The sequence below is a fragment of the Sminthopsis crassicaudata genome, chromosome 3, assembly GCF_048593235.1.
Source record: "Sminthopsis crassicaudata isolate SCR6 chromosome 3, ASM4859323v1, whole genome shotgun sequence".
NCBI classification, from domain to species: domain Eukaryota; kingdom Metazoa; phylum Chordata; class Mammalia; order Dasyuromorphia; family Dasyuridae; genus Sminthopsis; species Sminthopsis crassicaudata.
Window position 1 is genome coordinate 511,340,542 of NC_133619.1, and position 14,834 is coordinate 511,355,375.

The 14,834-nt window shown below is 36.2% G+C and overlaps 1 protein-coding gene across 2 annotated transcripts in view; it reads left to right on the forward strand.

The window, feature by feature from the left end:
• The window catches only part of MRPL48 (mitochondrial ribosomal protein L48), a 66,678-nt gene that overhangs the window by 36,067 nt on the left and 15,777 nt on the right, over positions 1–14,834 (forward strand). For both annotated transcript variants that reach the window (XM_074304034.1, XM_074304036.1), the window contains one exon: positions 7,761–7,849. In XM_074304034.1, coding sequence (XP_074160135.1) covers positions 7,761–7,849 — 89 coding nt within the window. The remainder of the gene's footprint in view (positions 1–7,760; positions 7,850–14,834) is intronic.

Here is a 14,834-nt window from a genome sequence, read left to right on the forward strand (position 1 = left end):
TAAAAGGTGTTTATACCTTTAGACTTCTGAAAAGGAGTTTACACATTTAAAGGAATTTACAACTTTAAAAGGAGCAAGTTCATTGGCTGTAGGAGTTCTCACAAGCCCATTCTCTTCGAGGATAAAAGAAGGCAACATTGAGTCTGAAGAGCAGTCTAGACTGGGACATTGAGTTGGGACGTAGGTCTGGATTGAGTCAGAGAGAAGATGTCCCATGGATTCTGAAGTCCAGCAATCCCACACTTTTGGAAGAGAAGGCTCCAGAAGCCTCCTAAGAAACCTGCTCACAGAGGAAAAGATTATACAGAAAAGAAACCTCCTCCTAGAGAAGGATTATAATTGAAGAGACTATCAGAACATTACAGAAATTAGCACAAGGTCACTTTGCTCCTTACTGGGAGCAACTGGGTATATTTTTCTGGGGTCCATTTACCCCAAAAATCAACCTTTCCCCAAACAAAAGGAGCCTAAAGCCCTTTGGGGTATGGGGCAATGACCTCATCTTCTGAAACGACTCACTGCTGGGAATGGCCATAGAGCTAAGTCATCCTACAGGGTTTCAATTTGGCTCACTTTGAGTGTGAGCCTAGTTGTTTGAAGACCTAGTGGGTTCTGAGTCAGATCCCTGTCTAGTGCTGATCATTTAAAGGTGAATTGAAAGAAAACAAACCTCACAAGCATAGGTTGGGACAGAAAATAACTGGTTGAGAGAGTCTCTACTGGAGACATTCCTCGTTAGGGCCTTCAGAAATGTTTAGAGAAGGCTCATTTTATGTCCTACAATTGGCCATAGAGGTAATTCCTACCTCTAAGAATCAACAAGGTAACAGATCTGTCCTTCGGAGTGTGGTTAAAGGAATATGATCAATGTTTTCTACCTTCCCTAAAGAAGGCCGAGCAGATGTCTGTAAAGAACTAGTTAGGCATTATTTCTACTTTTTTTTTTTTTTTTTTTTTTGCTGAAGCAATTAGGGTTAAATGACTTGCCCAGGATCACACAGCCAGGAAGTGTTAAGTGTCTGAGATCAGATTTGAACTCAGGTCTTCCTGACTTCAGGACTGGTGCTCTATCTACTGTGCCACCTTGTGGCCCCAGCATCATCTCTTTTAAGAGAAACTACATTATCTGCAAGGAGAGACTTGTGCTTGATACAATCCACACAACAATTGAACGAAAATCCAATTTAAGAACAAAAGATACACTTGAGTCTGGGATGACGATTAGAAGTAGGGTGCCAAGCAAATAGCCAAGATCCCCATTAAGAAGATTGTGCTGGGGAGCTGAAATTATATTTAATCCAAAAGTGATTTCCAGAAAGGGGGATTCCACCAGACTAAAAGAGGTATTCATTCACAAAACCTTTCCTTAACAGGTCTTAGTACATTCAGTGACTGTGGAGCTTGATTTAGCAATTATTTATCAAGAAGCAAGATGTTGAGATAGAGAGATTGGCCTAACCCTTTCAATGAGGTATGTGTCTAAAGTCTTTCTGCCAGTCTTTTAGTATACATGTATCCTGAACAGGTTTTAGAAAAGAGGGGGGAGAAATCATTTGGGCATAAAATATCAGACCTTGGGCATGTCTGATAATCCTACCTAATTGTTTCTCCTAGCTTGTGGTCAGTGAAAATAGATTTCAGAAGAAACTGAAGGGCATTCTTTTTAGCCTAGCATAAGCATAAGAGAAGTTTCTATTTGCTTGTGTCTAGGACTAAAATTTGGTCTAAGGGTATTTAAAATCAACCAGAGGTGGAAAGAGTATATATCCCCTCTTTGCCAGGGTCTGTTGTAGGATAGACTGGGAGAGGCCAATATAGATTGGCCAGCTGCCCTTTTTTGGCTGTATTAGTTTTGTCTGTGCATATCAAAGAAGTTGTTTACAAAAGACAGTACCAGCAGATATTATTATATTAGCTTAAATAAAATTGACTTCTAACATTAATATAACAGAAACTCTTATAAGTTACATCTTCTAAGGAAATTACACCAAAATTCTCATACTACTTGAGAACAGCAGGTGGGTCCCACAAATAGTTGCCTCAAATGATTAAATGTTCTTACATTTTTAAAGATTTATTAATTTACATTTATTTACATTTTTAAAGATACAGACATTTCCTTTTTTCCCTGTTTCATTTCATTTTCTCAGTAGTATTTATTTTTATTTTTCTCAGTAGTATTTATTTTTCCAAATATATGTAAAGATAGTTTTCAATATTCATCCAGTGTTCCAAATTTTTTCCCCTCATTTCCCCTCCCCCCTAGACAGCAAGTCACCCATGCATACATATTTGTAATAAGATTATATCTCAGTAACGGGCAGATGACTAGGCCAAATCTACCCAATAATGGAAAATAGTCATTTATCTAATAACTCATTCTCAGATAGAAAACACCAGTATCTTATATACGCAGATTTTGCTCATGGCTTTTAAGCTAGTAACTTGCTCTGAATAGAAATTTTCTTTAAGAAAGGAAAAAGCAGGGACATGATTATAATAGAACAAAGTATCCTTAGCTCTGTTTGACTTCAGGTATGAATCGACCCATAACCTATTTTACCAGACTCCAGAACAGATGGGAATCATTCCTGGGGAAAGGAACACAACTGAGAAATCAAGTTAGAAGAAGTCCACTTGAAGGAAGACTTGAAAAGCTGTCCATCAAACTTTCTGTCCAGATGTAAACAATTTCCACTTGGATCTTCTAAGTAACTTTGTGGCATTTCTCTGGAATAGTGGGTTTTCTGACTTATTGATCCTCATCCATACCTGGATTCAAATTTGAAAAAAAAACATTATTTATAGTGCAAAAAAAATTTCTGTCAAATAGAAAAGTCTCACATTAGAGGCTCTATTTCTTAAAGTAGAATGCTCATAAATCATTGTGTATAACCTAAACTCAGGGCTGATATTGCTGCAGCAGAGCATTTGATTCAGAGACAGAGTGAGAATTCTCACACAGGATTGTCTTTAAGTCAAAGCTTTATTTCATCACAGCAGGTGAGCCAAATAGCATGAGCAATTAATTGGCAACTAGGGTAGGGAGAAGAATGCTTATATATCATAAATCTATCTGTGTACCATAATTAGGAATACTAAAATTGCCATAAAAATGCCGAGGTTGTTAGAAAGTTATCTTTTTAGATAGTAGCCTAGTCACAGGACCTACTGAAAACAGAAATCTGAAACTGAATTGAAACCTGAACTGAAAACAGGTGCCTCTAGGTATCTCACAAAAATGTGTAGGCTTACACCACCTCCAAATCAAGAGGCAAATTATACTGCTAACAGTGAACTAATTCTATATGGGATTTTAGCAGTTAACAAGGGAAAGAGGAAAGCTAGCTTCCTAGTGGAACTCAGAATTAACCTAGTGAAAGACACCATTAAGGTGTGACAAGTTCCTAATGAACCCTCTATTCCATAAGACTGGAAATTCCTGTTCAGAGTTTTAATGGGTTTACAGTATGAGTAGGTTCTCTTATAAGGAAAAAATAACCATGATATTGACATCATAACTTGACTTTCTATTTGTTTACAGTAACTGGAGTTATGATGGTTTTGTCAAAGTAAAAAATTCAACTAAAAATTCAACCAGAGTCCTTAACCTGGGATAGGACTGTAATAAAGATCTACTGAAAGATAACAAAAGATCCAGTTAAGATCAAAAAGGTCAAGATAATCTGTGCTGCTCCTTGCTTGCCTCTGGGAATAGATTGAGCTGTAAAATTCTAGCTTTCTCCCTATAGAGCCCTATTCCTTATTATCTAGGACTTGACACTTGTCCAAGATCTGGGGTCTTCTCTGTCCTCCTCAATCCAGCCTTCATTCCTGTCTGTTTACTGCCTTAAGTTAGCATTAGCATCTCTCAGTCTCTGTTTCTCAGTTTAGATGGTAAGCTCCTTGAAGATGGACTGTCTTTTGCCTTTTTTTCTATCCCTAGTGCTTGCGCCACAATATCTGACTTGTAGTAGACACTTAAAAAATGTTTATTAATTGTTTCTGTTTTGCTTATAGGCTAGTGCTTCTGCCAGCGATTTAGTGCTTTGGTTCTCTATGTATTTATTTATATGTTTGTGTCTGTCTATATCTATATTTTTGCCCAGTTTGGGTAATTTATCCTAAAAGAACTTCAGCTTCAGGGTGACTGGAATCTTCTGGGCAGGGCTTTAGCTTCTAGCCATTAACTCTTGACTGACTGCTATTTAGTATCAATTCGTAAGCTCCTACTTATCATTGTGCTGCTGAGGTACTTTTTGCCTGCATACTTCTCAAGTAACCCAGGTGTTTTAAAAATTTAGCCTTTATCAAATGTAATTTCTTTTTTGTTATAGCTTTTTATTTATAAGATACATGTATGGGTACTTTTTCAGTATTGACAATTGCAAAACCTTTTGTTTCAACTTTTCCCCTTCTTCCCCCCACCCCCTCCCTCAGATGGCAGGTTGACCAAAACATGTTAAATATGTTAAAGTATAAGTTAAATAAAATATATATATACATGTCCAAGCAGTTATTTTGCTGTACAAAAAAAATAGGACTTTGAACAGTGTACAATTACCCTGTGAAGGAAATCAAAAATGCAGGCGGACAAAAAGAGAGGGATTGGGAATTCTATGTAGTGGTTCATAGTCAACTCCCAGAGTTCTTTTGCTGGGTATAGCTAGTTCAGTTCATTACTGCTCTATTGGAACTGATTTGGTTCATCTCACTGTTGAAGAGGGCCACGTCCATCAGAATTGATCATCATATGGTATTGTTGTTGAAGTATATAATGATCTTCTGGTCCTGCTCATTTCATTCAGCATCAGTTCATGTAAGTATCTCCAGGCCTTTCTGAAATCATCCTGCTGGTCATTTCTTACAGAACAATAATATTCCATAACATTTATATACCACAATTTATTCAGCCATTCTCCAATTGATGGGCATCCACTGAGTTTCCAGTTTCTGGCCACTACAAAAAGGGCTGCCACAAACATTCTTGCATGTAGAGGTCTCTTTCCCTGCTTTAAGATCTCTTTGGGATATAAGGCCAGTTGTAATACTGCTGGATCAAAGGGTATGCACAGTTTGATAACTTTTTGAGTATAGTTCCAAATTGCTCTCCAGAATGGCTGGATGTATTCACAATTCCACCAACAATGTATCAGTGTCCCTGTTTTCCCACATCCCCTCCAACATTGCACATTGTCTTTCCCTGTCATTCTAGCCAATCTGACAAGTGTGTAGTGGTATCTCAGAGTTGCCTTAATTTGCATTTCTCTGATTAATAAAGATTTGGAGCATCTTTTCATATTGCTGGAAATAGTTTCAATTTCTTTGTCTGAGATTGTCTGTTCATATCCTTTGACTATTTATCAAATGGAGAATGGCTTGATTTCTTATAAATTAGAGTCAGTTCTCTCTATATTTTGGAAATGAGGTCTTTATCAGAATCTTTGACTGTAAAAAATGTTTTCCCAGTTTATTGCTTCCCTTCTAATCTTGTCTGTATTACTTTTGTTTGTATGAAAAACTTTTCAATTTGATTTAATCAAAATTTTCTATTTTGTGATCAATAATGATCTCTAATTCTTCTTTGGGCATAAATTCCTTCCTTTTCCACAAGTCTGAGAGGTAAACTATCCTATGTTCTTCTCATTTATTTATAATCTCATTCTTTATACCTAGGTCATGAACTCATTTTGACCTTACCTTGGTGTACGGTGTTAAGTGTGAGTCAATGCCTACTTTCTGTCATACTAATTTCCAATCTTCCCAGCAGTTTTTGTCAAACAGTGAGTTCTTATCCCAAAAGCTGGGGTCTTTGGGTTTGTCAAACACTAGATTATTAAACTTATTGACTGTTTTGTCCTTTGAACCTAAGCTATTCCACTGATCAACTAGTCTGTTTCTTAGCCAATACCAAATGGTTTTGGTAACCGCTGCTTTATAATATAATTTTAGATTTGGTACAGCTAGGCCACCTTCATTTGATTTTTTTTTTCATTAATTCCCTTGAAATTCTTGACCTTTGGTTTTTCTTTATGAACTTTCTTGTTATTTTTTCTATGTCATTAAAATAGTTTTTTGGGAATCTGTTTGGTACAGCACTCAATAAATAGTTTTGGACGTATTGTCATCTTTATTATATTTGCTTGCCCTGTTCAAGAGCATTTAATATTTTTCCAGTTGGTTAGATCTGACTTTATTTGTGTGGAAAGTGTTTTGTAATTTTGCTCATATAGTTCCTGATTTTCCCTTGGCAGATAGATTCCTAAATATTTTATACTATTGGTAATTACTTTAAATAGAATTTCTCTTTGTATCTCTTGCTGTTGGATTTTGTTAGTGACATATAAGAATGTTGATGACTTTTGTGGATTTATTTTATATCTGCAACTTTTCTAAAGTTTGAATTATTTCTAATAGCTTTTTAGTAGAATCTCTGGGGTTCTCTAAGTATCATCAGCAAAGAGTGATAATTTGGTTTCCTCATTACCTACTCTAATTCCTTTAATCTCTTTCTCAACTCTTATTGCCAAAGCTAGCATTTCTAATACAATATTGAATATTAATGGTGATAGTAGGCAACTTTGTTTTACTCCTGATTATCAAATGTAATTTTGAAGTAAAATCTGTTGCCTTCTACCTCAAAATCTCTGCAGAAAAGCAGATTTAAATCCTCTCTCATTCTCACTGACTGCGATAAAGGGAAGAGGAATTCCAGAGCAGTTGAACACTAGGACAGAGGTGAATTGGCCCAGAGATATTTTAAACATTCTTGCAAAACCTTATGGATAAGGAAGCTAGATCATTACTTTTTTTAACCTCAAAATAGTGGAGCTATAAGTGGTATTGAATGAAGAAATGATGCAGAAAATTCAAAAATATGCTGAAATCAGTTGTAATAGAGTGTGTGGGACAGGTGCTAGATCCCTTTCCCCAAATTAACTCATCAGAGACATCTTCAGGTACAAAGAGAAAGCATTTATTTAGTCCCTGAGGGAGAGGCCCAGACACACTTGGGAGCCATCCTAGCTCTCATCATGTGCTTGTGAACCTTGGGCAGCTTCCTGCTTGTCGAGGTTTAAAAAGCAAAAGACCGAACCTTCTCATTGGATAGATAACAGGATGTAACTATCCTTGACCAATAGTCACCAATGTTGTCTGCTTCCCACAGGTCACATCACTTCCTATAACTTCCTGAGGGTCTGACCTGACTTTGGGAATAGAGATCATGTCTCAAACTGAGAAAACTTCATCCAGTCAGTCTCATTCAAGAGGAATTTTTCATGTCCAGCAATTGATAGGTAGACAACTAAAGCTGGAATAGACCACAGTGATCTTGGTTAGTTCCCTTAGTGTACATGGGGAAAGCAGCCCAGAAGTGGATTGATCTGTACCCAGATGCTGTTTTAACAAATGATTGAAGTGAAAGACAATGAGCTCTCCAAGCTAGTGTAACTATCACTTGAGAGGCAGAACCAAGACCAGAATCCTGCCATGGATTCAGTATTCAAAGTAATTTACCTGACTCTAGTGAATTGGGATAAAAGTCAGTAGCCCTGGGGTCTTAATCCTGGTTCTGCCATTACTTGTGTGACCTTAAACAAATGTCTTCCTCTCATTGTCTATTTATTTGTCTTTAAAGTTGTTGTACTAGTTGGTCTGTGATCTCTTCCACCTCAAAGAGTTTCTGACTGCATGACTCTAAGGCCTCCTTCTCCATAAAGGATCTTTGAAACTAGTCTGATTTCTTTTTTCTCTTTAAGGAAATATTTTACTAAATACCATCCGGTCCTACAAGTCAAAGCCCACCCATGGCATTGGCAGGTACAAGCACCTGATTATTCCAACCGAGGTAAGCCATGTTCTTTCTAGGCTGAACCACTTGTTGGCAAAGAGTCAAGAATCATAAATGCATGGAATGATAAAGTATTTGCGCTGGATGGACCAATTATGTGACTTTGTACAAGTTACTTCCTCATTTTGCCTCAATGTTTTCTTTTACAAAATGAGGTTAGATAATTTTTAAAATTCCTTCTTATTTTTTCCTGCCTCACTTTGACATTCTGATATAAGGTTCCTTCTGACTCTAATATTCTTTTGATTTTCTGATACTGCATAAATGAGACTTCACATTTCAATTAATTCGATTTTAAAAACATTTATTAAATACTTACCATGTGAAGAGCACTGAGCCAGGTGCTGAGGATGCAAAGACAAAAAAAAAAAAATGGTTCCTGCCTTTTAGGAGTTTACATTCATAATTGGAATTATAGAATTCTAAAGCTTTGCTATATGCCTCCGTTTATAAGTAGTAAGGAAGCAGCTAGTAGCTAGGGAGAGAAGGGAGATTAATGAAACAGTCTGGCTGTTGAGAGGTAACCTGCAAGAGAAGAGGAGATGGAATGGATTCACATGTGCATGGAGAAGGTGCACTTTACTACATGAGACAGGAGTGCAGGAGATTGTCAGAAAGTATCTAAGTGATATGAGATAAGGAGTAGAGAAGAAGAGAGAACTCTAGGAGAACAGCCTTGATTTTTTTCAGTGAAACATGATGAAAGGTTGATGTATGATGGCAAATACAGTTTTCTGTACGTGTATACTTGATGGATATTATTCCACCAATAGAATTCTTAGGAAAATTTTGTGGTTCTACTTGAGGAGGCTTCAACATAAGCTTGACTTTTTTTTTGCTTATCTTCATGCTTACTATTTATCCTTCTAAATCTATTTGCTTATCCCCATGTTGACCTTTTCCCATCCCCTTGACTTTTCTAATATATAAACAATAGTAATACCATTATTTTTACTTTTGGAGCTCTGCTAAAGATAGATCCTGTGAAACCTGTACCAAGTACTTCTGCAGATTATCATTTCTTTCCTGAGATTGTGTTCTCTGTAGACATGTGAATTGGGCACAGCTACTTTTTAGCTCAAGACAAAAGGTTAAATAAAAGACTTTTTCTTTGTCTTCGGGGGCCCTAAGGCTATTAACATTTCCCTGGTTTCTCTCTCTGATGAGAACTCTAGACCAGCTGGATCAGTTTATTCTTAGGAATTGCTAAAATGCTTATCCTGGAAACTCAGTTATTCCCAGACTGTCCTATTTGTATGGAATAATGAGAAGTCAAAATTTTAATCAGCCTTTCTTGCCTTAATAACTGAAACTCTCTTAATCAGTCCATTTTGGATTTTCCTTTGTCTAGAACTCCAACCTCTGAGACTTTCTAGTTTATATCTTTAAAGATCTTTGATACAAACTTGATGGGAACCAGGTTTTCCCAGACTATCTTTAAGCTCCATACTCCTCTTTGTCACTCAGAAATACTACCTTTATCTCCCCCTCATCTCTCTGAACTATAAAAGTTCCCCCTTTCCAGAAGCATGTTGCAAAATCATCTTTGAATTTTGTCTGTGACCTTTTTTGGTGTACCTTTTGGCAAAAAGAACACCATTGTGATTTCATCATTTGTACCTTGTTCCTCACCTTTAGAACTATATAAATTGCTCCCCAGAACTATGAATTACTCTCCTGACTCTCATCACCAACATCTTCTATTAGACAAGTGGGGCTTTGGAATTATAGGCTTATTCTTGAGTTTGTTCATACTAGCCTAAACCTGTTTTTGGCAGCACCTGCCATTCCTAATAATGGTGAACAGCCTGCAGGGACACAGGAAAGCATTCTCTAGATTTAGATTGTCCAATTTTGTCTACCAGTTATGTGTTTGAATATAAGGACACATGTGCTTTTAGGGAGACTCTGCCCACATTTTCCCACCAAACTGACTGAAAAAGAGGCATATATTTAATAAACTTCATTTTTGCTAGAAACTGTTAATAGTAAGTCAAAACCCTGGGTCTGTTAAGGGTCAAGACTTTTTACCTCAATATCTTTTTTTTTGGCAATGGCCAGTGGAGCATCTGGTAGGCTGAATTCCACTAAATAAACATACAATGTTGTTTTGGAAATAGATACTTAATGAGGACTATTAAATATTTATATATATAAGAGCACACACACACATACATATATATATAAACATATAATGTATGTATATAAACATGTGTGTGTGTGTGTATGTGTGTGTGTGTAAGAATGAAGAGTCAAAGATACCTTTCAGTTGTGAGTTAGTTTTTGACAGCAGTTTACATCTTACATAGCAGCAGAAAGAAAAGCATCTTTAGGGGAAATTTGGTGCATTTAGTGAATTTCACTTTTAAGTGAAAGCTAATTTGCTAAGAACTAGGAGAGTGTGATTTAAACTATTGAAATGGATAGGACATAGGAGACAGGAAGCTTAGGTCTTTGATGAACATCCAGAGAACACTAGGAGGCCAGAAGCATTTGGAACTATTTGAAAATACCAGCAGCAAGAATAATTGATACTTTTTGGCTACTAGAATTTGATTAGCTGCATGGAGAGTTATGCCCTTTTAAGATCTAGAATTTAAGAGAGGTGAAGCCTCAAAATTATAGGCTTCCTTTTTTTGTCCCCTCTGATTTGAGAGAAAAAAGCAGAAACAGGAAAATCTAGGTATTGTTGCTGCTGCTTTAGTTTAAAAAGAGCTGTCTAGGCTTGTTTGCTTTGCCCAGGAAATCAACCTGAATTATTTTGTTTATATCTGATTGCACAGTATAGCAAATGACAAAAGAAGAGCTGATCTGGTCTTTATAGCCTAATACTGACCAAACTAATAAATTTTGCAGTTCTTTTGTTCAAAGGGTACTGCTGTTCAGATTAAGAAATAAGACCTTCTACATGCACTTAAAGAGTGATTTTAAGTTGAAGGAGTTTGTGTTTGAGGAAACAAGAGAAGACAACTTGCCTAGTTAGGTATTGCTGAGGATCAACAGACAGCAGAGAAGCAGTTTAGTGCTGGGATTTCTGAATGATATAAATGACATCAAAGCTCACAATCCAGAGTTTTGATTTCCCCCAAGCATATGAGTTTTCCTCCCTTACGTGTTTCTCTGCCAGACTCCTATAAGTATGTTTCTACTTATTCCCACAGAGTACTTTAGTAGAAGACTGTGACCTAAGTTTGTATCAATCCTGATGTAGTTTGCAATTTTTGGAATTGCTAAATTAATGGGTACATCATTTTCATTTTTCCTGCCTTTTTGCTAAGTAAATCTGAAAGTGTCATAAACTAAAATTCACCTTCAGGAATTTCAAATAGGGGTAGTATATTTCCCCATGATGGGTACTCTAGAATCTTGAGAATTTACTAGTGCAATATAAAATCATAAGACAGTCAAATTGCCATTTTATTTTGTAAGAACCCATTGCAGTGGGTTATTTCTAAAAAGGACTCAACATTCAACAGTTGCTTTATTTCAAGACAAAGGCATGTATACTATTATCTCTATTGTAGTATTGACACCTATTTGTACTTACCTTAATCTGGCTCCAACATACCTTTTTTCAGTCTTTTTTTATACTAACCTTTCAACCTATTTGTACTATTGTAATAACTTCCCTGGGGATTGTTTGCTTCTAATTTCTCCCTCTTTGAATCCATCTTGTCTATCCTTGTCAGAAGAGTCTTCTTTATCCATAGATCTAGTCAAGTTTGTTTTCCTTTGCCCGGCATTCAAAGCTCCAACATACTTTTGACCTTTTCTCATATTAGTCTCCTCTATCTAGTGTAGCTTTCAATCATAACCGTTTTGCATTTGAGAACACAAAGGGAATTCTACAAGTCTGGTTGTCCCTTATTTGCATCCCTACTCTTTGCACCTTTCAGTTGTTCTGTTTTGCAGGAGAAACTGAAGCAAGACAGAGATTGGTTTTCAGTATTTTAATTATGGAGAATTTAGACTAGTCAAAGCTAGCTAAATGCATGGGACTCTTGTCTCAAAGCATTTAGCATCGAGCAATTAATTTGAGAGGCTTTTAAAACTTTCATATTTAAGTAGATTTTTTTTTATAGTTCAACATTATACAAATCATTTTGCTTTGAAAATGTCCAATACGTAGAAAAATTCTAAACTGCATATTGTTCATAGCTGAAACATGTTCAAAGGGACAAAGGTAAAAACTATTATTCTCAGAGTTCTTTAAATAATAACTTTAAGATGACTCAATACAATTAACTAAAACTCATACAGAATATCCTATTTTCACATAAAAGAAGCTTATCAGAATTAACACTAATAACTTGTAAAAGTAGATTGTTCCTTTAAACAGTAAAATTCTCTCTGCAGCAGAGCCAACTGAGTTTGTCTTCACTTCTTAAAAAGCAGCCACAATGGGGAGTTGGGAGGGGGTGGGGGGAGAGATAGAAGTCGAGTTAAATTTTTACCTTTGAAGCCAAAAGATCCCTTCCCTTTTCTCCTTCTCCCATTCTTCTTCTCTCTATAATTAACTTTTAGGGTGCCAAATCCTTCTCAGGATTTAGCCAATCAGTGTGTTTTCTTTCTGCAAACAAATGGCAAGTCCCTTCCATTAAAAGACTTGCCTTTTTTTCCCCTTAATCTACTTCTTCCCTTTTCTAACATGCTTTTTCCCTCTCTCTGTCCTCAGTTACCAATACTATCTTCCTGGAACACATCCCATCTCTCTCTCCTCCCGATTCTAACATACTATCTTTATCTTCCTTTCCAACAAATTCCATCTCTCTCTATTCTCTCTGACTACAACGTACTGTTTCCCTCTCCAACAATCTATTAAGTCAATAATCTTTTAATTTTTTTTTTAGGTTTCAATATTACAATACCCCCTACTTAATTATCAATTTTACAATTTCCAACAAATGATTGCCAAATAAACATAACATAACCTATAACAAAATGGATAGGAATCTCAAGTAGTATATAGTCGTTTCAAATTTTAACAAATACACTGACTAAAATTATTTGAACAAAATCAATACTTTGCCATGTGATATTCTAACTAGATATTTCATTCAAAATTTCAATTGTTTCTGCAAATCAACCTTCCTTGTCCCATATGTATAAAAGTCACCTGTTTTCTCCTTTCCTTAGTTTTCTTTTTCCTCAAAACTTTTAAGATTCACAATATAGTTAACAGCTAAATAACTCCATAAAGCTTATACACATGTCCAGCAGAGCTGACAAAATTTTAAAGCATAATTTATAATGTTTACAAATTACCCAATATATGTTTTAGAAGGTAGCATACTTCATCTAATTAGGGGATATATGACCTCTTCAGCTAAGTTATCAGGACTTTGTTTTTAACAATCTATTGTCAGACTGAATCAAATCAAATACAGCTTTAACAATATTTTGTCTTTTAGTAGTAATGGTTCAGTATTCAAACAAAATTCCTAAGATTTTATATCTAAAATAAACAGATTTATAATGCACACGGCAATAGTAATTATCTTCCACAATTTCAGAATCACAATACCATTTTAAAAAAACTAGGCCCCCAAAATTCAGTAGATAAATAAGCCATAGCCTTTTTTCCCACTTAAGTAAATTTCCCTAAATTCTAATTAAATGTTGCAAACAAACTGAATTGCCATTTGGTTATCTTTTTTTTTTCTTAAGACATACAAAACTAACCCTTAAAAGTTTGACTAGATAAGGAGACTATTTCTTTGCCAGATTTTTTTTTTCTCTTCAAAGTAATTGACACTAGCTTCTTTTGTTCTCTCTCTTACCTCCCCCCATGCAGAACTGCCTGTTTCAGATAAGGTTTTATTACCCCCCCTTTTTTTTTTTCTTCTAACAAGTTTTCAAAAAGACTGCTTTTTCTGCCAGATTTTAAAAGCAGCCAAACTTTCTCTGTCCTTTTTTTTTTTTTTTTTTTCAAATTAGTGCAAACAGTTTACATTTAAGTCCAATAAAGAAGTTAATACTCACAAGCACTTTTTTTTTATTTTGCAATATTTAAATGACCAATTGCCAAATTTCTTAATCATTGTTCTTAAAACTAAATAGAGCTCCTTAAATCAACACAACAGACAGAGAAGTCACAAATAGACTGCACAGACACAACATTTAGCAAATGCAAACTAGGGGCAAATTCCTGATATCTGAGGAGTTCTGTGAGAGGAGTTTTCAGGTCAACTATCTCTCCCTTCCAGAAACCCAAAATGAGCCTTTTCAAAGATTAACTAGGCTTCCAAACTCTCCAGTCTGATACATTCCCTGCCTTTACAGAGACTGCCCAGAAGTGTTTTTTTGTTTTGTTTTTTACACACAAAGATACCCAGAACCAAATTGTTCCTAATGGTACCCATATTTGTGCCCAAAGGCACTCAGACCAGACAGTGCCACATGGCATCCCATTGGCACTTCCCAGAGCTGTATGGCTTGTCAGCCCAACTTTTTCTGGGACCCAGATTTGCTAGCAACCAGACCAGACAGAAAACTTACCCTGCAGAGGTTTTCAAACCAGATTCTTCACTATAGCCAAAATAGAGGTTTGTTTGGGTCCTTGTGTGTCTGGAATTGGCCCCCCAGAGGCCTCCCCCCAAAAAATCCAGAATCAGCTGACTCAAGGCTCCCCGCTGAGACTTGCTATTCTCCAATCTCTAATCTTGCTCTCAGGTCTCATATCTCGCTGGGACTTCCAAATGAAATGCTGGAGAAACTAAGGCAAGACAGTAATTAGTTTTTAATCATTTTAATTGTGGAGAATTTAGACTAGCTGAAGCCAGTTGGCTGCATGGGACTCTTGTCTCAAAGCATTCAGCAGTGAGCAGTTAATTCAGGAGACTTTTATAGCTAAGGAAAACTAAGGCAGATGGAGGGAGGGGTCGAGGATACTGGCTGAGTCAAAAAGGATCATAACATAGTCCTGACAGGATAAGGGTGAGGAGGGAAAAGGACAACTTAGTCCTGACAGGGTGAGGGTCAA